The 27,869-nt window shown below is 41.7% G+C and overlaps 1 protein-coding gene across 1 annotated transcript in view; it reads right to left on the bottom strand.

Annotated features, from left to right (window-relative positions):
• The window catches only part of LOC121278286 (CUB and sushi domain-containing protein 1-like), an 844,854-nt gene that overhangs the window by 119,527 nt on the left and 697,458 nt on the right, over nucleotides 1–27,869 (bottom strand). Inside the window, exons 42-46 of the mRNA XM_041188558.1 lie at nucleotides 23,458–23,652; nucleotides 20,302–20,475; nucleotides 18,133–18,306; nucleotides 14,879–15,052; nucleotides 2,270–2,458 (exon numbers count right to left, since the gene is read on the bottom strand). Coding sequence (XP_041044492.1) covers nucleotides 2,270–2,458; nucleotides 14,879–15,052; nucleotides 18,133–18,306; nucleotides 20,302–20,475; nucleotides 23,458–23,652 — 906 coding nt within the window. The remainder of the gene's footprint in view (nucleotides 1–2,269; nucleotides 2,459–14,878; nucleotides 15,053–18,132; nucleotides 18,307–20,301; nucleotides 20,476–23,457; nucleotides 23,653–27,869) is intronic.

Here is a 27,869-nt window from a genome sequence, read left to right as displayed (position 1 = left end):
GACATCTATGCTTCAGCAGAATCTACCAGAGTGTCTCAGGATTTACAGTCAAAGGCCTTTGTCAAATCAAAAAACACAATTTAGAGAGGTTGATGTTGTTTGTGACATTTTTCTTGTAGTTGGGGAGCTGTAAAAATTATGTCAGCTGTGCCTCTTGATGTCCGAAACCCACAGTGGCATTCGGGGAGCAGCTTCTCAGCAAATATAATAAGTCGATTCAGAGGGATTCTTGTAATGATCTTTCTTGCAATGGAAAGCAGGGAGATGCCTCTGTAATTTTCCCACAGTTGGATTTGTCCCCCTTCTTGAAGATTGCCTCAATTATGGCAACCTTATGATCATTCAGGACTTCCTCTTCATTCCACATCTGTAGGGTGAGGACATGGAGCTACAATGTTATTTCCTCTCCTCCATGCTTAAATATTTCAGCAGGGGTTCCATCACCTCCTACTGCTTCGTTGTGCTTCATTTGTGCAAAGGCTTTCATCACCTCCATAGGTGTTGATGGGGTTCTGAGCTCATCTCTCGCTGGGTTTTATGAATAGAGCTGAAAACGCTTTTGTCAACAATAGATTCTTGATTTAAAAGGTCTTCAAAATGTTCCTTCGAGTGTAACATGCAGCTGGGTCTCTCTGGGTATATCACTGGAAAGCAGAATTTGACTAGACTGGATGAAGCTTCCACTAGCTGTTAACTTGTTGGCGATGTATAAAACAGGGATAATGGTTACAATGCATAGGCTTGTTCAAGCTTGCTTTGCAGTATTCGACTTGTGGCTGGTTATCGGGTTAGGTTCACCAGATTAATTACTGGGATGGCGGGACTGTCTTATGAGGGGAGATTGAGGAGACTGGGTCTGCATTCCTTAAAGTTTTGAAGAATGAGGGGTGAACTCATTGAAACTTACAAAATACTTACAGGGTGTGATGAGGTAGATGTGAATAAGATGTTTCCCCTTGCTGGTGAGTCTAAAACCAGGGGACATAATCTCAGAAGAAGGGGCAGGCCATTTAAGACTGAGATGAGGAGGAATTTCTTCACTCAGTGGGTGGTGAATCTTTGGACTTCTCTACCCCAGAGGTCTGTGGAAGCTCAATCATTCAGCACGTTCAAGAGAGAAAAAGATAGATTTTTGTGACTAATGATATTAAGCGATCTGGAGATAGTGTGGGAAAGTGGCACTGGGGTAGATACGTGAAAGTTGTGTTGAGGAAGATGATCAGACATGATAAATAGAATGGGGCAGCAGGCTCGACAGCTATAACCCAGTTCTGTTCCTATGTTCCTAACTACAAAGAAATTAATGGCAACTGGGTTTATTATTAATCAGCTTTCTACTGCTCTCAGATCTTTGTGACAATATTTCACATGGTTGACAGGAGAGAAAAGTCACCAGCATAGTTATGGTTGCTTACCCCAGATAGTCACAGGAAGTAGTAAAAAAAACTCAAAAGAATTGCAGCAATTTCATTGGTGGTTCCTCCCCTCACAAGACAGCTGAAAATTCAATTTGCTCTGAATACAAAATTATCACAATGATGTAGAACAGCTTTAACTTTTATTTATTTCTCAGTATCTTATTAAAATAATTGACGGATGTCTCATGTAATTGCACGTGAAGATAGCTACTTCTCAGTGAGCATCTCTTCGTTTTCCAGAAAAACCAAGATCCCAGCCACAGGATTTCTATCTCCCTTCACCTGTGGCACCAGCAACAGGTTTCCTCTCTCTCTTTCTCTCCCACTCTTTCCTCCCTAAGTCAAAAGGGTCTGTTTTAACTCTTTTTATTTGCGCTTGAGCTTGAATGGTGAGGCCCAAGAGGCCCCTGACATCAGGCCTTGGGCCTCATTTCCATTTAACTGTTGAGCTGCGAAGAGGAATTGGCAGTGCAGTGGAAGATCGGGCCACTGGTCACAGTAGCCTTCAGGTAAGTGAAAAAGGGCCAGGAAGGGTTAAAAGTGGGTGGTTGTGGGGAGAGACAGTAGCAGCGACAGGGGGAGTCCTCCACATTCAGATAAGTATATTTTGTGAGCCTGACCTTTTTGGTTATGGTTAAGATCTCTTGTTAGGCCTCAAGTAGGCAGTATATACATGTGTGTGCCAGCCCTGCTGGAGTTTAGCATTGGGAGAATAACATGCATTCACTCTGTATGTTGGAGATTCAGCTTCTTGTATTACTTGAAATGTTACAATTGAAAACCAAACATGCTTCTAGGCTTAAGTGAACAAGGGGAAAGGGTACACTTCATAGCACCAGAGTGTTACTTACGTAAGCAATTTGGTAGAGATCGGTCCCACAGACCATTTGCTTGACAGGTAAGCACGGCTGAGCCAAGGAGGTAGAAGCTCCATTTACACTGGTACACCACACTGCTGCCAAACTTAAAGCTTTGCTGGTAATTCTGTTGTCCTTGGCGAACGGCATTTTCCACAAGCCCAGGATCTGAACAGTTCCTCACTGCAATTTAACAGAATATATCAATTCTAATTAAATCATAAACTAGCAGGACATAAGAATGTTAAAACAATCCAGTGGTTTTGGTGAATAGATGGAGTGACAAGATGGCTTTTTGGAGAGGTGCATGCATTTTTTTTCTTTTGCATGTATACACAGGGATGTGGGAGCTTGACTACCTACATTGTCTATTGGAAACGTATGCCCAGGAAAAATACCCTTTTTCATTCTGTGCTGCGGGAGTGAGGTTCATCATACCAGAGGTAAATGACCTCACATACCCACAGCATCACAAACATTTTGTCTGCAAAATGTTGCAAAATAATTATAAAGTGTCAAATAATGAAATTTGTTTAGGAGTTGGATTTAATTCTAAATTTAGTTAAATCTATTTTCCTGCCTTACTTTCAGTCTTACACTTAACTTCCTAATTTTTAACTGAAGACCCCTGACATTTGAATTTTATCTTCACCTTTATTTGCTTTAGTCAATGAACTATCAAACCAGCATTCATAACCAACATCAATGTCCCTCTGTGTCAAATGATAGCAGCAAGCACAGATTTACATCGAATTACATGGAATATTCAGCACAAAAACAGGCCATTCAGCCCAACCAGTCCAGGCTGGCATTTGGATTCCACTTGAACCTCCTCCCATTCTTCCTCATCTAACTCTCTCATAACCCTCTAATTCCTTCTCCTTCATATGCTTTTCTACCTTCCCCTTAAATGGATCTATACTATTCACAATGTATACACCATCCACAGCTTGGCTGGTAGCACATCTGCCTGAGTCAGAAGGCCATCCCTCTGCCCACACTCTAGAACCTCAAGCACATAATCTAAGTTGACACTCTCAATGCAGTACGGAGGGAGTGCTGCACTGTCAGAGATACCTTATTTCGGATGAAACATTTGGATGTGGCCCCTTTCTGCCAAGTTTAATTAACGTGGCATTCAAATGGCACTACTACCAGTACCTATGGTGTAAAACTCCAAATCACATCTTTGATAAGGGGCAGCTCTTCACTGCGAGCACCTAGTAGCCTGTTCCACAATTGATAGAAAGGAGTGTATTGTTCTTATGCTATGAATGTTTCAAAGACATGTCACAATGGCAATAAGAAAGTACAGCGCAGGGGAATATTTCCTTTGTTTATTATTTGTTCCACCATCCTGAGTAAATCTTTATAAAGCAAGTTTACCGCTGAGTGTCAAAGGAAACATTCTTCCATTGTTTTGGAGCAGGCATTGTACACTAGGATGGGCCCTCAATTTAACTAGATTGCAATAAATCCAAAGTCTGCCATCTAAATTCATCTTGGGTAGGTGTACAAAATAGAAAATCAGCAACCTGTCGTTTCCAGTAAGGATTAATGTGCTTCTGACTTTCAGTTTATCCCCCTTTATTAATAATAGGTGGTTGCTATGCAATGGGTCCTTATGTTTAAGGTATTCTGTGCATAACATTGAAACATTGACACTAATCGCTGTAACCAGCTTGTGCACTAACTGTTTCTTTCTGTGCACTTGGTATTAGCAGCTGGAAGTCAGCAATGGTCAGTGATTTTTATTTTTAGTTGCCTTTCTCTTTGAATTTATTATTTCTGCTGCCCAAGGTGATTCTCATGGTTAATTTCTCTTGAGACTTATTAATGGGCTTGCATCTGAAGCATCTATTTCTACCGTGATTTAGTGAGGATTGTCTATCCAAGATATTTGCTTCCCTTAAGACCCAGAAAATCCTCAGCATCTGCTTATTTCCTTACCTAGGAAGTTCTAAGCTCCAAATGTTCCTTTCTCTTGTGATCCAGTGAGGACTAGGAGAGCATTTCTCTGGTGAACTAATGCAGTCCATGTGTGTATGTGAGCCCCTTAATCTGCTAATCCCATGAAGCCCGAGTTCATGAGATTCAATTCCTTTGGGGCCTACTGACTATAATTGGACCAAAGGTATTGTTGCTCCCCATAATCTAGCCAACTTTTACTTCAGCATCTGTCCACCTGCTAAGTAGACACGCATCCAACTCTGCATGATCCCTGTGCTTACTTAATTACCATATATACTCGTGTAGAGGGCGATCGCATGTAAAAGCTGATCCCACGGTTTTGAGCCAAAAAATCTTAATTTTTCATTTACCTCCTGTAAAAGTGGACACTCGTTTCTCAGTGATGCCCAAAAACTTTAGAACAAAAGTGTAATCCTGGAGATGTTAATGATTCAATTTCATTGTAAATGTATAAATACTAATGAAAATGAGTACGAGTGAATAAATGTTAGGTAATCAATATGGTTGAAATTTATAGAGTTTGTAATGTTATAAAATAAATAGACATTAGATCATTGATAGATCTTTAGGGGAGAATTTTCTCCCCGTTGGGTGGGAGCGGGCGCGGAGCCGATTGCCGCCATTTTACGTGAGTGTGCCAGTGTGACGCGCACCCAGAAGCGCTTAGTGCTACCTGTGTGGGCTGCCTCAGGGAGATTAATTTAATAATAAAACATTGGAAAAAAGAAAAAAAATAATTACTCAGACATGTCCCCTCATGTGACATTGTCACATGAGGGGACATGTCTGAGTAATTATTTTTTTTCTTTTTTCCAATGTTTTATTATTAAATTAATAATTTAATGTGACATTGTCACATGAGCTGGGACATGTTTATAAATTTTCATAAGACATTTTATTTAATTAATAAATGCTTCATGAAACCTCATTCCGCCCGTGGATGAGATTTCATGAAAAATGCAAAGGCCACCTGGGCTCTTTGCCTGCCCGCCAACCTTAAGGTTGGACAGGCTATCCTGACAACACTTTAATTTGTTAATTAATGGCCTTAATAAGTCTATGACAGTTCAGCAGGCGCGCAGCCGACTCCGCACGCGCCCACCAGCTAAAGATCGGATTGACACACGGTGACATCGGGACAGATGCCCAACGTCACCCCGCGTCATTTTACGCGTCGGCATGTGGGGCCCGTCCTCGCATGCCGAATGGAAGATTCTGGCCTTAGTGTTGCTGGTTTTTACTTTATTCCATTGCCATAGTCTTTTTTGGATTTTACTTGGACTCAAGCATGTCAAGCCCTCAAAAACATTACCCTTGTAAAAATTGATCCCATGACTTTTGGCATAAAATAATTGCTCTCAAAAATTTGACTTTTACATAGATATATCTGGTACTTCCTGGCAGACTCTGCCAATTACATACTGGTGTTTTTTTTTCAGGGACAGTGATTGATTAGCCATAATGTTGCAAAATATGGAATGACAATATCTGTTGCCCCCACCCCCATCAAATATTCTCCATACAAATAAAAACATTGATAATGTCACTTCAATAGTAGTAAATGTATGTTCAGTTTATTCTAGTGAATAAAACTGAATTACCTGGGGATTGTCAATCCTTCCCCAAAACCCTTTTTTGAGAAAAGATTTAGCACTGAATCCTTTTGGCAAAGCAGAATTCACATGGGACGTTTACTGAGTTAATTTAGTCAGTTGATAACAACATTACTCGTGATATTTCAACATCACATGCATGGCCTGTGATGCATAAAAGGTAATCAGAATACCTGCCAAATCGGCAATTTATCTCAATGTTTGTATCACAGCTATGAAACGTTCATGCCCATGATGCTTTAATCAATATTCTCCTAATTCACCACTTTGAAAGTGCACTGGGCTGTGAAACAAATTCTGTTTTTATACACTGCACTCATCCAATTTATCTCCTTGTACCCAAACAAATATAAAATAAGCAGTATGTAAATATGATTTCACTGGCATAAAGGCTTTTCAGGAGCAACTACATTTGGAATAGTGGTTTCACACAGTCGCCAGTGTCAACAGTCATCCCATCATCTTCATTTTAATCAGATTTGAATTCATGTTATGAGTACAACAGATATAAACAGTTTAGATGCATTATTCAGGTATTCTGTTAGTCGAAGGTCTTCCTATGGTTTGTTTACATAACAAACTCTGATTGCATTTTCGGCATCCCTGATATTTAGTTGAGGGTAAGCTGTTGATTTGCAAGCCTGTCACTGGCGGCAGCTTCAACTGCAGAATTAGCCACCCTGCACTGAATGTGGCTGTGCTGTTTCCTCCAGCAAAGAACCAGCAGAAGGTGCAATGCTTGGCCACTACTCCCCTGGAATCGCCACTCGCTGCCACTCTCTTCCTGCTGAGAGTGGACTTCGATATCAGGGCAGCTCCAACAGCCAAATGTGAAAACTAAAGTAGTTCTTGTGTTGCTGCTCATACTGTTTTAAACCTCTCCCGCCATACAAAACATAGAACAGATGCTTCTACTTGAAAGTAGAGTGCTCAAATACAGGAATCCTGTATTCATTCAGGAAATTTTGAAGTTTTGAAGCAAACTTGAGGGGTTGGATTTTAGGCCGGTGTGCCAGTTTCCCAGTTCTGTCTGCTCCCAGGCATTTTCGTGGAGGCGGATTGGTGGGGGTGGGGAAGCAGGGCTAGCCACCTGCAAGTGACAGGGAGCCAATTCATGTCGAACATGATCCTTCTTCAGAAGAGTCATATTGGACTCAAAATGTTAATGCCATTTCTCTCGCCACACATGCACTTCCTGTTTTTATTTCAGGTTCCCAGTATCTCATTAACGGGCACTTAAGGTCAATTTTCAGAGGTCCAGATCCCCACAGGTGGCAGGAGTCTGGCAGCTGCCTAGAGGCCACCTTCCAGCAGTCGACTGGGAACTGGGTGTGGGGTGTGGCGTGGTGGAGGCAGTACTCTAGGCAAGCTAATAAGTCCTCGCTGACTGCCTGGATTCTGCTGCAGCTGCAGGAAGCCCTGTGGAGAGGTTCGCACTCCACATGGTGGCCCAACTGCTGGATTTGTTTGTGGTTTGAAATCTCAAAAGGTTGGAAAGAGGGTGCCTTCCAATCTGGGGTGATCGCTCCCTCATTTATCTGTTCTTGCTTTCAAGCTGGAGGGCCTCCTATTTGCCCACCAGCTTTGAGAGTCCACTGCTGTCCTTAATTGGAAAGTGAGCCCACCCTTCAGCCATTAATTGACCAATTTGAGGAAAATCACAGGTGAGTGACTGTATCCCACAAATTGCAGGCTTCTGACCATGATTTGAGTCTGAAGGTGGTGTTCAGAAGCCCACAGAGAAAATCCTGGCCATAGTTTCTGAATTTTTGCAGAGCTCTGCTCATTAAAATCCAGCGCTTGAGCAGAGGAAGATTAAAGCATCTGACTTTGTGGTGTGACACCAGCTGAAGAGTTCTGCTATCTTTTCTTTCTCACTACGCCGTTCTGCAGCCTGCCAGCCTAACCTCCAGTGGATATTGTGAGCTTCAAAGATAAAAACAAAAAACTGCGGATGCTGGAAATCCAAAACAAAAACAGAATTACCTGGAAAAACTCAGCAGGTCTGGCAACAGGTGCTGCCAGACCTGCTGAGTTTTTCCAGGTAATTCTGTTTTTATTGTGAGCTTCAAGACTGGTTGTTGCCTATATGTTGTAATCTTCTGGCCTGGTAACTTCAGCCCAGTGATTAAGGGTAAATTTATAATCTAAATCAAGGAAACCTCACACTTCTCCCATCCCTGCCTCCCCCCCCCACCCCTCCCCCACCAACCTCCCCTCCCCCCCACTCAAATAAGCAGAAAAGCTGGATAAAAGGAATTTTGAAAAAAGCAAAAGAAAGAGGGTTTCTCTGTGGGTTAAGTATTAAAAGAAATGTTGTTTAGTTTAACAATGTCTATTGTTCTCTCCAAATTGAGGATTTAATTGTGTTGTTACCGTTGTGACCAAACTCTTTAGGAGTAATTTTAACTTTTGACATTGGAGTAAAGTAGGTAACATTGGATCTACTGCCTTGTCTTCTTTTCCTTACCATTGACATCAATGCAAACCAGAATTGAGCAGAACGTGTAACGAGTGGCCAATATTGCTCATTGTACACCGCTGCCAAAAACGGAACTTCACTTTGTGCCATTTCTTTCAATCTTAATTTTGTGCTCAATCCTCATGAAGGAAGTGCTGCAAATAGAACTTTTTCCGGCATCCCATGTTTCCATCTACTTTCCATCAGACCCTGTCTGTCTCTAATTGATGATGGCTCCTCAGTTTCATACATGCTCAGAGAATTCAAGTGAGATTTTTTTTCATTGTCATCGGAATTCTTGGATACACCATAATGATGATTTGCATTTTCTTTATCCTTTATAACAGGGTGGTCCAAAAGACATCGTTGACATGTGTGGCTATAGGGACACTGTTTTAACCAGATACACTAATTTAAGTTTTAAAAAAGCCTTATATAGACTCAAACAATAAAGTGAATATACTTCATGTGCAGATACTTACTTAACAAAGACTGATCACCATTTTGTATCCAATGAAATAAAGTATTGTAATATGGGTTCTTTAGATGACTCAATGATAAGATCTTGAGACTTGTATATTTAAACATGAACTGTTTATTGTTAATCTTTAATAATTTACAGAACCATTTGTATCATCTCTGAAACTTGTTTATTCAGGTCTCAAACAGCTTGGGTCATTGAAGACTTCAGTTTATCGTGCATTTTCAAAGGTATATACTCAGCTTGAATCTTGTGCTTTAAATCTTCCAGTTCTGCTCTGATGCTACTTTTGAGTTACCTCAGATAGCTTTCCTTCACTCAGACATTTGCATCCTCTGCACTGCAATCTGTCTCGCTCACTCTGAGGTCTTTTGGCTCCTTCTCTGGGGTTTTCTGTCACCCTCTCTTTGGGAACTTCTACTGCCATCTCTCTGTGTTCTCTTGTTGCCCACGGCACTTTCCTGGGAGTTGTTCTCTCTCTGGGGTGTTTTGTTGCCCTCAGTGCTTTAATGGGGGTTTAAAATATCTATCAAAGCCTTTTAATATCTCACCAAATGTGGTCAAGTATGGATCTATATGTTGGTTGCAGAGTACTTCACCAGCAAACAAACCAAAAATAAATAAAAGCTTGTCGACTTAGCCTTCCTCTGATCCCTTATTTAATCTTGTACTTCTCCTGTACATTAAAAACTGTCTTCTCCAAGACTCCTACTCTTCGTTCTGCTTTAGCCCTTTCTATAGCACAAATGCATCTGGCTCTACTAACTTGCGGGACATGACCATTTTTTTGTCTTGTAATCACCACTTTAAATGTTGTTACCCCTTTAAGACAAAGTGTGCAGGAACTATTTTTTTTTAAACTTAGGCTGTCGCTATAGCTGCCGGCTCTGTTACTGTGATTTTCCTGTGCTTTTCTGATTTTGGCAGGCTCTCTGATGATCATGTGTTTCTTTTTTAAAAAAAAAACTTATTAAACTTCAACAAGTCTTTTTGGGGTAATTATCTCCCCTTTCTTTTGAACTGTGTAGGTCCTTTGAACGTTGCACCCTGGGTGTTTCAGCGGGAGAGTTTTTTTTTAACTTAAAGCTACAAAGCTTCTTTCTGTTTGCTCAAATTGTTTTTCTTTTAAAACCTTCAGAACAGCAGCGATTCTCTTTTCATTTAAACTCTACAGGGACGTTTCTCTTCTTTTTAACTGTGCAGTGCAGTTTTTCCTCTTTACTCTGCCAGTATTTTTTTTAACTGGTTTTTTGAAACTTGCCTTCCAGCTTCCCTATGGTTCTGCTGAGCTGTGGGATTAACACCTATTCTATTGTGTAAGTACAATTTCAACTTTTCTTTGTATTTTTGCTCAACTTTATCTGACCGTATTTCTTAACTCTGCATCACTTGGGATCTTACATTTTTGCTTACCCGTCTCTGCGATCTGACCAGGCTTGTTTTCCTTTTAACTCTGTGTCAATTGGGGGTCTTGCAATAAACTTCCAATTATTCTGGTGGATTCAACAACTGCTAAGACTATAACAAAGCTTCCGCAATTGTTCCTTCTTAGGTGCAACTTTTTCCAGTTCGCATCTGCTACTTTTAGTGTTTCATACCTTGGGTTACTGTTCTAGGTTCATCATTTAAAATGCTGCTATCTTTCATGTCACCACTCATGTGATATCTTTTAGGAGCTCCCACTTCTGCCAACCATGTTGCAATAAGGTACGCATTGGTGTCTCAATGATGCAATCTTGATACTTGTACATTTAAACATGAACCGCTTATTGTTAGCTTTTAACTATTTACAGATTGCAGGTTACTGTCATGAATGGTGCTGTTACCTCCATGCAGGCTGGTTCCAGAGACTTCTCTCTAGTTCTCTCAGTCAATTACCATGTGACTCTATACGTTATACCATGGGTGGTGCTATTCCCCAGTACAATATGAACCTTTGCTTTGACGAGGACCTTTACATTACAATGGCATGCCAAAATATCATACAACATAAAGTACTCACAATGATCAAAATACTCCCTAATACTCTAGGTGAAAGCTTTTTGAAAGCTCGCAAGTTCTGCTTGCCATCTGGACAGCCAGCTAGAGACCAGCTTTAACTCCTTACAGAAAGGCTTGCCAAGCCACAAGCCAATCAGACAGTGGCAAGGTCAGCGGCAGTCCTTCCTCTGGAATGAAGACCCTGGGGAAAGCAAAAGTCTCGCCTTCTGAGAGCTGCCAGCCAATCGGAGGCTGACAGCTCGTGTTCAGCAGCGCAACAGAGTGGTTGCTGTAGGGAAAAACAACTAACAGAGTCCCAGCATTGAGGAGTGACCCAGGCCATAGGAAAGTAATGTGAGGGGTTGGGGGGGGGCTTCACAGGTTGGGGATTGCGATGTTTACGGGGGTCAGAAACAAGGGCAGGCTGGTGTCTCTCAGTGCCTCGGTGTCTCTCAAGATTTAACAGAGATCACACATCTGAATCCCTCCAGAAATGCATCATAAACTGACACGGGGTGGGATTTTATTGGCCCGATGGGGTCTTGCCCACCAGTTGGAAAACTGGCGAGAAACCATCATCAGTTCCTTAGTGTCCTGTAGGCACTTAAACAGCCACGTTGTTCCTTACCTGTGATTGAGGCCCTCAGCTTCAGAGGTCCTGCCACAATAACTGCTGGCCAATCAGAGGCCAGCAGCTCATGTTGCCAGCATCAGCAGCAGTGGTGTATGCTGGCGGTACAGCATCCACCAGGGGCCTAGGACCATCTTGGGACCCAGGCCAAAGGTGAGTAAAGGTGGGGTTGGGGTTGTAGGAGAGGGGGGCAGCCGGGTCGGTGACAAGGGCAGGGATGTGGCTTTTAGCGGCCAACCCCTGCCTGATACCATGCCACTCGATCAGGCACAGAGTGCCTGACTATGAGGGTTGCACCTGGGAATCTGCTGGTAAACCTAGCAGGGTATGCTGGATGGTCTTTGAGAGGTGCGGGAAAGCCATACAGCCTCCATTTAATCCTTGAGCCAACATTAAATTGCGGTGGGCTCAGGGATAATGGTTTTCAACTGACTCATCAATGAGTATAATTGACATCCTGCCACCAGCGGCCAGGAATCCCAAGTCAGTCCCTTCCACCCTTCAACTTAATCAGGGGAGGTTTTGCCGCCAGTGGGAGACTGGAGCGGGGCCTCTCCTGTGATTAAGTGGGCCCAGCCACCATGGCTCCAGCAGGGTTGGTATTTGGAGGCAGCTTTTAGAAAAAATTCATATGCTTGCTTGCCTCTGTGACTGGAATGGTCTCCTAGTCAATAAGCTAGCTTTGAATCCTCTGTTGGATATTAGTCAATGTTAGGAATGTGAGAACAAGAATAGGGCATTGACAATCTTAAGCTTGTTCCACCATTCAATTAGATCACTGCTGATCTGTAGAACAATTGCATTTACCAGCCTTTGCTCTGTATCCCCTAATACCTTATCTAACAAAAATCTATCACTATCGCTCTTAAAAATTTACTTTTGATCATCCTTTTTCACTTACCTTCAACAGCTTCCTGACTGCTTTATTTGTGAGGTGGGCATGGCAGACACCAAACTCTGGAATGGATGAAAAGTTAGTGGGATCTCATGTATTTCTTGAGACCCTAAATTGTATTTATTAATGAGATTCCTGTCCACTAATCAGGAAGGGTTAAAATTCCCTCTAAAGTGTCAGAAAGGGTCAGAAAATATCCAGAATTAGCTGGATATTAAAAGGGGCAGGTTATATGGGCAGGGGCAGGGTGAAGTTTCGGACAGGAAATCCAGAAGCCCAGGCTTCCCCACATATTGTGGAAATAACTCCACAGCTTGCATAGTTTGATCTCAGCAGGTTCCCTACCATGAAGTTAGCCTGCTCGGCAGGCTTGCCTTCCAGTTGGGAAAGGAGCACTTTGGAGCAGGCTGCAGGGCCCAGGTAGATCTGATCCCCAATCCATGGGGCGGGTGAGGTGGGGATGGGATCTGATCTCTGACCCTACAGATGGGTGTCTGATCCCTGACCTTGGGGTATTTGTAATGGTGGTGGTGGTGGGGGGGATGGGATGGTGTCTGAAGGGAGGGAACTTTCCTTGCCTTCCTTCAGCTGCTGGGTTTCCCACAGCCTGGGAAACCTAGCTGGCTACAGTTAAACATGTAACACAGGCAAAATCAGAAGCTGCCAGTGTCACTGAAGTATTTAAATTGCTAAGGCACTTCCTGGGAGTGGGTTGGCTACCCATTCCTTGTCCCGCCTTCTTTGAACCTGGAAGCTGGCAGGTCGGAAAAGGGTTGGGGTCAGGTTTGAAATTTTTAAAAATTTCAACCCAACTCAACCCCAGTCCATTCAGTTTCAGGTATTAAAATCCAACCCCTGACAGACATGCTATTAAATCCCCAGAAAATAAACATACCTTCAAAATTTCAACCCTCCTTCATGCTTTCTAATTGTAATAGTTTATTTTCATCTAGATGAGTGAAAGAATATCCAGTATACCTGCACCTTCATATCCCACTAAACTTTTTATTTTGCTTTTTTTTCACATGTTTTCACAGTTAGCATGTATTCAGTCCTGATGGCATGGATACCCCCAGAGACTCCCTTCTCTAAACCCTTTAAATGGTTTGGTGGGTTTTGACAACACTGAAACAGCAGCAAGGGATCTTGTCAAATCTGCAATCCCTTTCCCTTCCTGTCTTCAGCTCTCTGTTCTTTACAACTGTATAAACACACAGTAATGCAGTCTCTGTTCTTTTCTCAGAGACCTGCTTCACCACAATGATCTGTTCAAAGACTGCCAAGCAGAAAACTGTTCCATTCGGAGGGAACCTTGTAAGTTTCCTCTCAGACAAATACTTAGTGGCCTGAATGTTCCGTTTGACATGTGGGGGGGCGGATCTGGCGTGCCAACGCGTAAAATGATGCACGATGATGTCAGGCGTGCGTCCTGACATCACCACGCGTCATTCCGATCTTCAGTATGGTGGACGCGCACCGGAGTCGGCTGTGCACCTGCCGAACTGTCAAAGGCCTATTAAGGCTATTAATCAACTAATTGAAGTATTTTTCAGGGCTGCCCATTCAACCTTAAGGTTGGTGGGCAGGCGAAGAGCCCAGGCGGCCTTCGCATTTTTCATGGAAAAATATTCATATATTTTTCATATCCACAGGCAGGATGAGGTTTCATGAAGGGTTTATTAATTTAATAAAAGGTTTCATGTAAATTCATAAACATGTGGCATTGTCACATGGGGGGATATGTATGAATATATTTTTTTTATTTTTCACATTTTTATGACTTTTAATCTCCCTGAGGAAGCTCCGTGTCTCGGGGAGATTTCTGCACACTTTTGCCCACATCCACAAAAGAGCGCAGGCCTCGACTCTCCCTCCTTCCCCTGCCAGCACAGGTAGCACTGAACACTTCTGGGTGCACATCTCGCTGGGCAGGCCTTAATTGGCCCGCCCATGTAAAATGGCAGCGCGCAGCCGATCGCGGTGGCAATTGACTCCCACCCAGCCTGCCCAATGGGGAGAAAATTCTCCCCAGTGTATTCTGAACTGCCAAAAAGCACAGACAAAAACTCAATACCATTGCAATTAGCTTTCTATTTACCTTTTGCTTCTTAGCTGTCCATCCCCGTTATGACCTCAGGTAAAATGGTATTTCTTTGAACTTAATGATCTCATATTCAGGGAACCAATTAACCCTCTTTCAGAATACTCCTCAGTCCACAGCACAAAGAGAACATCACAGAAAAAGAAAATACAGACAGTTCCCAAAGCACCTTGGTTTTCACCTACTTTTACAGAACAATAATAGATGTCCCCAGAAGCTGGAAGAAGTTCAAACTAGTCATTTTAAATATTGTATACTTCTCTTTAAAAATCAGAGCTTGAAACAATAAATGGGAAGCAATAACAGTTGTCAAAGGTTTTCCAATTTAACTTACAATCCATGGTTCTTACCATGTTACAAATGAATAATTTTTCTTAGTATTCAACAGTTGACTATCAGTGTACCCAAAACACTGAAATATGCATCCAAATCAAAATAAAAATGACTAAATATACAAGTACTTTTCTTACCTTGACAAGTTGGCAAGGGGCTGCTCCATTGACCATTAGACCGGCATTGAGCTCTCATTGCACCTTGCAGTAAATATCCCTTGCTACAGGTAAAGTTTACAACATCATTCAGATTGAACTGACTCCCGTTAGTTTTGCCATGAGCTGGGTTGCCTGGGTGACCACACGTGATTGCTGAAATGATTAAGTTTGAGGTACACCATGTTAAGACAGGTGCTAGAAAAAAGGACTTCAGGTCAAACAATTCGCAATTAAATATATTTTATTTTCAAATTAATGTTTTAAGATGTATTGTACTGAGCTACTTGAAATAAATGTAATTGTTAGTACAACTAGACATGCAGTTAATTGTGAGCAATGATCATACTAAGAAATAGAAATTATACTTTGAGCTGTGATGGCTTGAGATGATCTGAATAAGGAGTGAATAGATTTGATGCAATTTCGCCGCTGTTGAGCTCTCATGAACTTTAAATCCCCACAAAAATATATTTACTCAGTGTATTTTCTATTGTCTACGCTGTCTGTCTTTAGGCTTGAGTGAGTGAGTTTTTAAACATCTATTAAATGTCAGATTTATGTAACTAATGTATTGAGTGTACTAATTTGATACTGGTATCTGCATTGACACGGGGCTGGATTTTACTTGCCCACACTGGGCGTGTTTTTGGCAGAGGGGACACATAAAATAGGGTGGATGCCCAGCCCACCACCTTCCCACCCACCCCCAAACCCCCCATGAGCTTAGCCCCAAAACCGTAGGTGGACAGGTGCTGAAATTGGCAGCCCACCCGCCATATGTAAATAATTAATTAAAGGTCAATTCAGCTTGTCAACAAGCCAACTGATCCTGATAATACACTGCCCACACCGAAACATGGTTGGTATGGGCAGGCCGTTTTTTCAAAAATAGATTTTAAAAGGGAAGCAAGGGGGGGGTACTATCTTGGGGGGATGGGGATGCCCTTTATGCATCAGGGCAACCTCCCACTAAGATAGTTACCCCAGCACTGCCTTCCTACCCATTTACTCTCTAAAACCCAACCCTGCCACTCTCTTTCTTAAGCTGGCCAAATCCTCCATGCCCAATACCTTGGACTTACCTCGCTCCAGGATCCATTAGGCCTTCTTCTTGGGACTGGTTGCAGTCCTGGCAGTGCCCACTACTGAACTCTTGGTGCTGCTGGAAGTGATGGAACTGCTGACCAATCGGATAGGCCAGCAACTCCCGAGGGCAGGACTTCCCCCAGTGAGGGGCAGAATTCCCAATATGAGCTAAATTAGCCCACCTGCAGTGTATTATGGTTGCAGGGGGCCTTGCACAGAGCGAGTTGGCTTTTTAGCTGACTTTTCTTTTGGGGGGGGGGGGGGGTGGTTGGGATTCAGGTGGATGAGCCTTCCGCCCTCCTCCGTAAAATGCAGTCCATGGTGTGATCAACCGCATTTGATACATTGCTGGCTCTCATTGCTCAGTATTCCCAGAAATGGGTGTCTTTGTACACACATATTTAAATAAAGACTTGAAGGAGAAGATTAACTCTGTTTCTCGCTTCACAGATACTGTCAGACCTACTGAGTATTTCCAGCACTTTGTTTTTATTTTGGATTTCCAGCATCTGCAGTATTTCGCTTTTATTTAAATAAAGGCAGCTCTGCTCATTGGTGTTGGAAAAAAGTTAAATTTTCAGTGCAACTATAAAGCAAACTGTCTTATCACCTCAATGAACAATGAATTACCTGGGATCTTGCGAAACTTCAAAAGTCAAGTTTGTAAACAAAAGGCTGCCTTGTTATATTGCAGGCAGCTTAAGACAAAAAGGGGTGAGACCAGCCTCTTGGGGTGAACTACTCAAAGCTGTACCTTTCAATCCATTGAAAATCCTATTAAAATCTAATCTGCATACAAACATCCAAACTTTCTTCCACATTAAGTTATTAACAGACATCAAATAATGGGTGTAACTCATGCACTTTGTCTGAAATTTAGAAAAAAAATACTCAGAATCTTTTTAAGGGTCTGGGTAGGTGGACTTTTTCTCTACACTTTTTAACTAGGTTTCCCTGTGATTTTATATATTTAAGCATTATATTAAATATGCTCATATCTGGAGGGTGTCTCAAAGCATTTCACATGCATGGAATGACTTTTAAAGTCACCTACTGACTACGAATGGGTGCAAAACCTAGTCTATGGCTCATCTTCTAGGCTCTTGATAAGTCAACAGAAGAGCAGCTAGACTCTTTCGAAGAGTGTCCATTCAACATGGATTTTGCTATCTTGATTATATTGACTGATTTTGTGTTGCTAATGGTGAGGGTGCACCCAAGATTGTAGGCGCCCTTCAAGAACCAGGACCAAGCTTTAAAATAGTCCGCTCAATTGCCAGAGCTGGCACTTTATTCAATAGTGCAGACTCAACAAATGGCACTTTAAAAAGATGAGCAGTAAACTCTTTAAATATGCCAATGGATGGTTTTTGTTGCAAGTTGCAATTCCTTAATAGGAAATCAAAAATCTCAATGTTTAAAGAAATTCTTGCAAGCACAAAGAAGGGCAGAAGTAACCAATATTTTAGGTTTCAATACAATTTATTCAGATTGATAATAACACCATTCTTTAAATTAATCCTTATTTACTCCTCGTATGGAGTCAATAACTTAGAGACTGCATCCATAAGGACAAATACTCTGGGCCTAATAAAATGGCAAACTGTCTTCCAAAATGTATAAATATCCATGAGTCAAGTTGCACAAGTCTAGAAAACCCAGGTATGGTAAAATGGTCAGCCAATCCATTTTGCACAATCTCCAAAGAACAATTTCACTCCTTAGGAGTCTATTTTAACGTGCACTTTGGGCAATGGTGTAAAGAAGCTAATTGGCCATTTCTTATATAGTACACCCATCCTGTTTTTTTCTCAATAATGGAAAGTAAAATCAGGCAAGGGTGTATAATGGGTTAGTGATTGCTAACACTTGCTTAACACCATGTCCAGAAGTTAACATCATCCTCATGACTTATGAGTTTGGTGACTGTTAAACCAGTCGAGAGACACAAATTGGAATTATTATCCTTACTATCAGAAACCTTGGTAATCAGAGCACCAAAATAAAAGTTCTATGAACACTCACATAGTACAAAGCTGTAACAATTAGCATCTCTATTCATTGCCACAAAAACAGAAGGAATAAGACTCCTAAATTTCTAAAAGCAGATGACATAATCTTCATTGTACCAAAGGAAAGATACTTACGAACACAGACTGCTGGCTGGCCTGACCACTTATGGTCCTGTTGGCAAATTCTCACAGAGGAGCCAACAAGACGGAAACCTGGATTGCACTGATAGACAACGGTGTCACGATAACTAAAGCCATCTCCACTGATATGGCCATTTACAATTGGATCCGGAGAGCCACAGTGACCAGCTAAAGTAGGGTGCAGAAAAGTAGGGAGCAGGTAAGTCAATAGCCACCAATATTTTAACATTAACAGATAAGAATCATTGATAAACTGACCTCTAAGAAATGCAGCCTAATCCTCAAGGGATGTAGGCACATAGCAAAATACTACAATTACAGGTTGAAAATCTGAGGAATGGAAACACCAAGTTCGCCTGGAATTTATCACACAAAATAGGACATGCCGTGTGTGTCAGGAACTAAACTATCACACTTTTCGGATTTGAAAAAAAATTGGTATAACTGGATATAAAGATAGATCAAAAATACCAACTTCTCCCAAAAAAGCCCGCCTACACAGTGTCATGAAAAGAAATGTAACATTAAGATACGTACAATTTTTTAGTAATGCAATGTGAAATGTCATTTTACTTTTGGAAGAACACATGCAAACTATAAAGCAAATCAGCTGAATCATGATCATAAGGGCAAAGTATTATGGAGGTAATTGTCTGATTTCGTGCTCCTGGCAGGAAGGCTCGCTTGCTCAAAGTACATATTAGAAGTTGGATGTGTGCTTTGATAATTTCTCACCATATAAATGAATAGCCAGGAGTTATGCAGCGTGTGCACGTGAATTTTTAATATGGGCTATCAGTGGGCTCTGGGAACTGAATTGGAACATTGTGTCTTAGAAAACACAATTACCTGTACCAGCTGTAAAAAGATGCATAGGAATGCATTTTTCTTTCCATTTTGGTCATCCAGTTTTAGAATGATACAGCCTTAGTCCAGGTATGGTGTGAGTTAGGTAAAACTTAATACTTCCTTGTACTTTGCTTCAATAATGTAGCTTACCCATGACCCACACAAGCCCTACTCCGACAACAGCAACTCTTAATGCACCAAGTAAATTTGTCAATCTTAACACCTGCCAACTTTGTGGCTGCATGGAGTGATACTGTAAATTTAAAGGCAAAAGAATGTAAGTAGTAGGAGCAGCAGTAAACCATTTGGCCCCTCAAGCTTGCTCCACCATTCAATATGATTATAGCTATTCAAAAACAGAATTACCTGGAAAAACTCAGCAGGTCTGGCAGCATCGGCGGAGAAGAAAAGAATTGACGTTTCGAGTCCTCATGACCCTTCGACAGAACTAATTCTGTCGAAGGGTCATGAGGACTCAAAACGTCAACTCTTTTCTTCTCCGCCGATGCTGCCAGACCTGCTGAGTTTTTCCAGGTAATTCTGTTTTTGTTCTGGATTTCCAGCATCTGCAGTTTTTTGTTTTTATTTTTATGATTATAGCTATTCTTCTGTCTCAACTCCATTTTCCTACCTGCTCCCCATATTCCTTGATTCCCTTGATCAGAAATCTATCCTTCTCAGCCTTGAATATACTCATCGATGGAGCACCCACAACTCTTTAAGACTAGAGAATTCCAAAGATTCACAACCATACGGGTGAAGAAATTTCTCCTCATCTCAGTTCTAAATGATCGATCCCTTACCCTGAGGCTGTGCCCCCATGTTCTAGGTTCCTCAGTGAGGGGAAAACACCTCTGAGTGTCTACCTCGTCAAGCCCCTTCAGAATCTTGCATGATTTAATGAGGTTCGGTCTCATTCCACTAAGCTCCAGTGAATATAGGCCCAATTTACTCAGCCTCTCATCACAGGATAACCCTCTCATTCCAGTAACCAATCTAGTGAATCTTTGCTGTACTCTTTCCCATGCAAGTATATCTGACATCTGTAGAAGAATCCATGCTTAAAAGGAACCATGTTCAAACATCCTAAATACATAGCACTTTAGACTTTTACATCCATGACAGATAAAAGATTTCCATCCCATCAGTCTGAGTTTTACTGAAATTCTGATCTCAAAGCTTGGATGTTAATATTTCTACTTGCTGCATTACTTTTTACTATACAGTGATATTAAATACATACTATTGCTGTGAGATGGACTTGATATCCTTCAGTTGCAGGTGTCAGTTGTCTAAGTTGTCTATGATACATACCTAGGCATCTGGTTTCCACTCCACTCCACAGTCCATTTACTTGGCACTCTCGAACATGAGATCCAGCCAGTGTGTACCCAGTATTACAAGTAAAGATTGCAGTCGCCCCATATGTCTGTAGTGTCCCAATCTTATTGCCATTTGGTGGGGAAGGGAGATCTCCACATGAGACAACTGGTTTAAAAAAAGCCATATAATTAAGAATAGAACTCACTAAAGCTGTTCTAATTTTTTCTAGTTCTTATCTTGTGGTCAAGTGTAGGCACTTCTGGTATTAGGACTCATACTTAAAAGTTTCAAATGAACATCCATTGATCATTCTTTTTTCCCCCGGGTGTATTTTCAATCCAGAAACTAAATGTGATAAGGCAATGAATGCCAACAAGTTGTTTGATTGTGGGGAAATCACACGAAAGGCTGATCCTTACAGCACTCAACATCCACCTGTACACAGGCTACAGCACAGGTCACTAGATAGTAATCAAGAGCAGAAATCCTAATTGATTTCTCCTATACTGGTCAATTGTAATGTCCGTAATGTTACCTAGGCAAAGGTCAAACACAGACCAAGGATTAAAGTTGGGATCGTCCTGGCCTGTGTGGCTCAGTAACATACCATTTTGTGAAGTCATAGCTTGAATGATTCTTAAACAACACCTTTGAAAGAAGGGACCTTTTTAAAAAATCAAGAAAGGAACAAAAAAAGGCCTAGAGATGAATGCTTGGGAATGGTGCAAACACGGCATCCACCTTTTACTATTAATTAAACAACAAATAATATTCATAATGGTCTCTTTGGCAAAGTGAACATATCTTAGGCATTGCTCCTCAGTGAAGTTAATAGAAGAGAGCTCTCTCTCAATACCTGCTGTGGGTGTGGGTGTCTGTGCCGTGCTCTCCTCCTCCTTTTAGGCGCAGATACTCCTGCTGTCTGCTGTCTTCCTTGCTACTCCACCACATCCTCCAGCCCCAAAGGCAACCAAACTAGGTCACCCATGACATGCAGCTAAACTATCTATGAGGCTCCAACAACAGAGCAATGCGGGCAGAATCTTTCTCTCTTTACACAAAGTGAAAGCTTCCAGAGTGGAAAAAAAAATCATTCCAATAAATGGACAGCAGCCTGAAATAACACGCTAGCAACTAAACTCTAAGTTCTACAAACACCTTTAAATAGCTCGGGTGAGGGATCCATCATGCCAGTTAGCACCATGTGTTACTGATTGAGTTCTGCACAAGGAGCATCAGGCACTGGGATTTACCAGAATCAGAAACAGGTCCTGCAAGAAGCATAGAATTCTAATTTGAATAACTGATCCAACTTTTTACATATTTCTGATGGGCGCATCTCATACCAATTGAGTACACCAAAGGCCGGATTTTCCCCCCCCCATTGGGGGGGAATTTGCAATGCAGACACGCAAGACACGTGCCTCCGATCGGCACCCCCAATTGTGGGCGTGCTGCCATTTTACGTGGGCTGGTCAATTAAGGCCCGCACAGCCTTAATTACTCCATTAATTAATTACTTAATTACTTAACCATGCGCTCCCTGTGCGGGCGGGGGGGGGGGGGGGAGGGAGTCCCGAAACCCGAGAGTGCGCTCTTTCGCGCGTGCGCATGAAAGAGCGCACTCATCTCCCTGAAGCAAAGTGAAGCCTCAGGGAGATCGGCTCTACAATAAAAAATATTAAAAATAGAAAAATAAAATCATTGACATGTTCCCTCATGTGACACTGTCACATGAGCTGGGACATGTCCATAATTTTTTAAAAAACTTTAATTACATTTTTAAAAACCTACGTGAAACCTCATCCCGCCCGTGGATGAGGTTTCTTGCTTTTTCTGAAGCCTGCCAGGGCTCCTGGCCTGCCCCCCAACCTTAAGGCTGGACGGGCAGGTCCATTAATTACTTCAATGACTCTGTCAATGGCCTCAATTGGCCATTGACAAGTTGGCGGGCACGCAGCTGATTTTGCTGAGCCCCCACCTACCTGAAAATTAAAATGGGGCGCGGTGATGTCGGGAGTTCTGCCCGACGTCATCCCGCATCATTTTACACATCGGCAAGTGGGCCCCGCCCCCCGACGGGAAAATCCTGCCGCAAGTAGTTCTGATGGAAGAACCCAAGTCTGTTTCTCTCAATTCCCACTAGTGCTGCCTGTCCTGCTGATTATTTCTGATATTTTCAGTTTTCATTTCAGCTATCCAACATGCCCAATATTTTATTTTTCCAGCTACACCAATTTCTCTGGCATTTCCAGAGGGTATTGTGCAAGCACTTCCTACCTGCTATAACGGAGATAAAATGGTTACTGTTCTATCAAATTTCTAGGTCTGGAAGGTTTCACTTACAGTGAAAAATCTCTCTTTAGAAGTAGGTTTCATGGAATCATAGAACATAAAGCAGAAAAGAAGACCATTTAGCCTGTTGTATCTGTGCTGGCTGAAAGAGATAGCCCTATACTCCTGGTCTTTCCCAGAGATCAGCCATTTTCTCCTTTTCAAGTATGTATCCAATTCCTCATTGTACGTTGCTATTGAATCTGCTTCCACAACCATTTCAGGCAATGCAGTTCAGATCAAAAGAACTCACGGTGAAAAAATAAATTTCCTAATCACTCCTCCTGCTTCTAGAAACAGTTCATTTTATTACTTCTTTCAAAAGCTTTCATAATTTTGAACACCTCTATTACATCTCCCCTTAACCTTCTCTAATCTAAAGGGAACAATTCCAGTCTCTGGTCTCTCCACAGAACTGAAGCCTCTCATCCCTTGCATCATTCCTGTAAATCTCCACTGCACCTTCTCCAAAGCCTTGACATCCTTTGGCTTCAGCATACGCAAATTGCATGAATAGGAGACATTCATTTAATTCCTATTAATGTATTAAGCTTACGTCAAGTCATGCATTTTAAAGCATTAAAGGCTCTATAATAAAATTGGCAGTTCTAACTATGTACGTGCTTCACAGAGATATCAGTTCAATACACATAAAGTGTGAATCAATGAATAACCATTGCGTCCAATAGAAAATTACAACTAAAGTGCATGGTTGTTTGTAAGTGATCATTGATACAAATTCTGGCATATATAGACTATTAATCTCAAATTGCACGATAATTTTTAAATAAAATCAAAATAATTTGCTCTTACTTCTGCAACTCGCTTTTTCGTTGGATCCACTCCATGTGCCATTAGCCTGACACTGTATGACCTTGTGGCCCCTTAAGTAATAGCCAGGTTTACAGCTCAACATGACTTTGGTGCCATATTCATTCACTGACCCATAAACCAGTCTCCTGATAACTTCTTTTGAAAGTACAGTCTCAATAGCAGGACATGACACAGCTGTAAGGAAAAGAGAAAACAAATAAAAGGTTATCTATTACTATTATATTCAACACATATAATTAGCTCTACAAAGCCAAGGTTTATGGTGGCATTTCATTGTTGTCATTTCAGGTTTTGCCATACATGACAAGATGTCAACACAGGCTGACAGGTCAGGCTGCAAGAGAAAAATCTGGACCAAGCTGAAAACTTAAAACGGGCCAATATAGTCCCATTAAAAATGTAAGATGCTTCTAGATATCTCCTGGCTTCTGCAGTGACAGTCTCTCATGGCACCATTTTTCGAAAGCTTTCTTCTGGGTGGAGGGAAAGTGCTTAGTTCTTGACCAACGAGGAAATTTAGGTTTTAGGTTGACTTGTTCCATTAAAAATAGCCCTCAGGTTGAAAAAGGCACATATTGTCTCAGTTGAGATCACTATTCTATACATTCCTTTAGTAAGCTGCATGTATTTTGTCCCAAAAGCTACAACAGCAAATATAGAAAATTAAAATAAAATGTGCTTGACATTTACTGATGAACACCCGATTTCTGATAGAACACATCTGTGATTTCTGGAAATTTAGTTGGACTGTATTTTGGTAGTATTGTGCTTGTGACATCCCAACTATCCTTTGACAGTCAAACAGTGTACATGGTAAGGGTCTGCATGGAATAGAGTCTCGAGTCAATCAATAGAGTTTTATGTGTGTTTCTTAGCATAAGTGAATTTGATCCATAAAATGATAAAATAAATTCACCAGTATCTTGTCAACAACATACTGGCTCTATAAACCATAAGGTGCTATGGCACTACACAAATTGGGAACACTCAGGTTCAATCTCTATTAGCAGCTACATTGATCACATTTCGCAAGATGGTGGTGGGTTGCCAAAATTGGTTTCAGTGACCAAGGGAGATGAAATATTACCCAGAATTTCTGCTATTACTCATTATCCATATATGGACATTGGTCGAGACAGGAACAAAATTTGGCTATGATGCTTTCCTAATCAATTATGTGCCTAAAGTTGCGGTGGAGATTCACACATGAAAATGAGCAAGGATTTGAGGTACAGGAAAAATACGAATACCCATAGGACCAAAGGCAAGGATGCCTTCTGAATTATAGGGATAGCAAAATCAGTAACTCGTTCTTTATAAAGCAATTTGTCATTTTGGTACCCCAATAAACAGAGGAAATCTTCCACCCCTATACCAAATGATATCATCAATTTCAAAATGGAGAAGAGAGAAACAACAAACAACAGTCTACAATCTGTTGAAGGACATGGGTAAAACAAATTTCAGCCATTATATGAAATCAGGCTCCCATTTGACTTTTGGAACATTGGTATCTTAGAAACCGAAACTTGAACTTCACTTTGAATAATGAATACAAGTGGATTCTTCATCAATACTGACAACAATCATGAGACAATCAGACACTTGTAAAGAAGTACTGAAGCATGGTTAAGATCCATTCAGATAACACTAAAGTGGTTATGTCTGTAAATGCTTTTCCATCAAATGAGTTAAGCCAAGTTTTTCTTTAGAACGTGAGGGGACTGAAAACTTATCAAAGAATGATATGCGGAGACAAATTAAAAAGTAAGCATGATTATGAAGAACACTAACAATGAAATATTCAAGCAATAAAAACAGAAAGACAGCAACAGGAAATTTCAGCAGGGTCAGCCTAGGAAACAGCTTGCTGAAGGGTAAGGTCTCCTGTGAGCTTTGCTGGGGACCACAAAGGTAAAGAATTCAAGGGTTCAGCTATGAAGAGAAAGTTGCTGGCACACACAAGGTGGTTCTGGAAGGCATGGCAAGGAGTTTCAAAAATATGGCTAAGGGAATGGAAGAGTCTGTTTCCAGCCTGTAAGATGTCATCTCACACAACATCACCACTCTGTTGTTGACTCTGGAAACTCCAGAGCTGTAACTGGGCTTTCAAAATAGGAGTCCATGTTTGTCCATTCTGCAAATTTGATGAAAGTTCAGCCAGCAGCCAAACTGGCTCATGACTTCACATTGGAGGCAGATTGTTGAACCACATGGACTGTAACTTTCAAGTAGTCACTTATCTTCTGCAACATGCTCTCCCACAGATCAGTGTAATTTCTGAGGACAAGCCTTAAAGGAGTGTCAGTGGGGCAATGAGGGTGGTACATATTGCCGTCTCTTTAGGATGTCAGCATGTTAGCTCTTTTACCAACTCCTCAACCAATACTGTCTTGGTGCCAGACTGTTGGCATGACCAGACTGCCCTGGCAGCAGCTGAGTTCCATGGCCTCTGGCTAGATCTTCGCAAGGATTGAGCATCCTGAAGTTATCAGCCATGAGCATCTTGGAGCTCCTTCTTAGAGGAAGAGTAGCCTTTCTGCAGCTTTGCTGAAATCACTATGGGATCAACTCAGAGGAGTAATTGAGAAACCTGCTAATAGGTTTTCTACTACAAGCCTACCTTCACAGGTCATATACGTTTTAGGATTCCTACAGCTCAACACACTATAAAATTGGCCTTATCGGCAACCTTGTAAATAGAGTCGGAGCCACTTGCTCACTGTGCAAGCTTGATGCTGAAATAGGGTGCATCAAAGCTATCCTGCAGGATAATGGATATCAGATCATTGATCACTGTGTATTGTGCAAACTCATGAATGGGTCTAAGATTGCCACTTTCAGTCCTGAAAAGTGTGCAGTCTACCTCAATTACGTTGGAAGAGTAAAGTGTCTCAAAAGTTAACCATTTCACATTGCTACTACGTAGCCAAAAAGGCGTTCTCCATAGCACACAGATGAGTAATGTTGTATATGAATTTCAGTGTCAATGTGATGCCAGGATTATGGGACGTGCATCCCAATGACTACTGGATCATATCAAACAGCATGTCACTTCGGCTGTTTGCAACAGGCAGTGTGCTGACCATACCCAGCCAGCCTGTGCTTGCAAAACTCAGAATATGGGGCAGAATTTTCTGCCTGCCAGGCAGGCGAGCGCAACCCAATCTCCAGCGGGCAGGGAGCCGACCCCTGCCGGAGAAGCAGGTCCCGCCGTCTTTTTAAGTTGGCACGCCCATTGTGATGTCTGGTGGGAAGCGCTGTGCTTCCTCTGCGGGCGGAGGGGGGGAGGTGGGATTCCTCAAAAGCAAGAGTGCGCTCTTTCACACATGCGCACGAAAGAGCGCACATCTCCCTGAAGCTAAGTGCTGCCTCAGGGAGATTGCTGACACTTTTAAAAACATTAAAAATAGAAATAAAAAATCCTTAACACGTCCCCCTTATGTGACAATGTCACATGAGATGGGACATGTTCATAAATTACACTAAAACTTTATTAAACTGTTAAAATCCCTACATGAAACCTCATCCCACAGATGGATGAGGTTTCATGTTTTTTCTATTTGCCGTTGGGGCTCCTGGCCTGCAGGTCCTTTAATTGTTTTAATGATCCTGTCAATGGCCTCAGTTGGCCATTGACAGGTCGGCGGGCCCGCAGCTGATTCTGCTGCACCTCTGCCTTCCTGAAAATTTAAATGGCGCCATTTTGCGGTCCTTGAATTGCTTGTGAATTGGTTACTGCACTTTCCACCGCAAGCGCTATTTCTAATGTTTTGTTAAAATCAAAATCCTCTTCAGCCAGCAATCTTCGCTGAATAGCATCCTCCCGCATGCCACAGACCAAACGATCCCTGAGTATATCATTCAGGTTTCACCAAAATCACAGTATTCCGTTAGTTGTTTTAATTTTGCCACGTAGGTGGCAGTGGTCTCCCTTAGGGCTCTATTCCATGAATTGAACCTGAACCTCTGCATTATGACTGAGGGCTCTGGTTGAAAATGTCGCTTAACATGGTCTACTAATTCACTAAAGGTCTTCAAATCAGCGGTACTGGGGGCTGTCAAGCTTTGAATTAAATTGTAGGTCTTTCTCCCACAAATATTCAGGAGAATCGCTCTCCTCTTTTCCTCTCCCATGATTTTGTTGGCTTGAAAGAAGAATGCAATACAATCTATATAATGAGATTAGGCCTTTGTGGCTGGTTCAAAGGGATCGATTCTGTCAAACTGTGGCATCTCGGATGAGTATATCTTCCTTTCTTTTTAATTATCTTAGATACTCACAATCACTGGGCAAGGTACAGCACTGGATCTGAATTATCCTCATTGCCTGTTTGTTAGAGAGTTCATCTTCCAGATAATTTTTCTTGGTGGACACATTTAACTTTACT

This window comes from Carcharodon carcharias, chromosome 5 (genome assembly GCF_017639515.1).
Source record: "Carcharodon carcharias isolate sCarCar2 chromosome 5, sCarCar2.pri, whole genome shotgun sequence".
NCBI classification, from domain to species: domain Eukaryota; kingdom Metazoa; phylum Chordata; class Chondrichthyes; order Lamniformes; family Lamnidae; genus Carcharodon; species Carcharodon carcharias.
The sequence above is the reverse complement of the archived record's forward strand: the minus strand, read 5'-3'. Positions and strand labels throughout refer to the sequence as shown.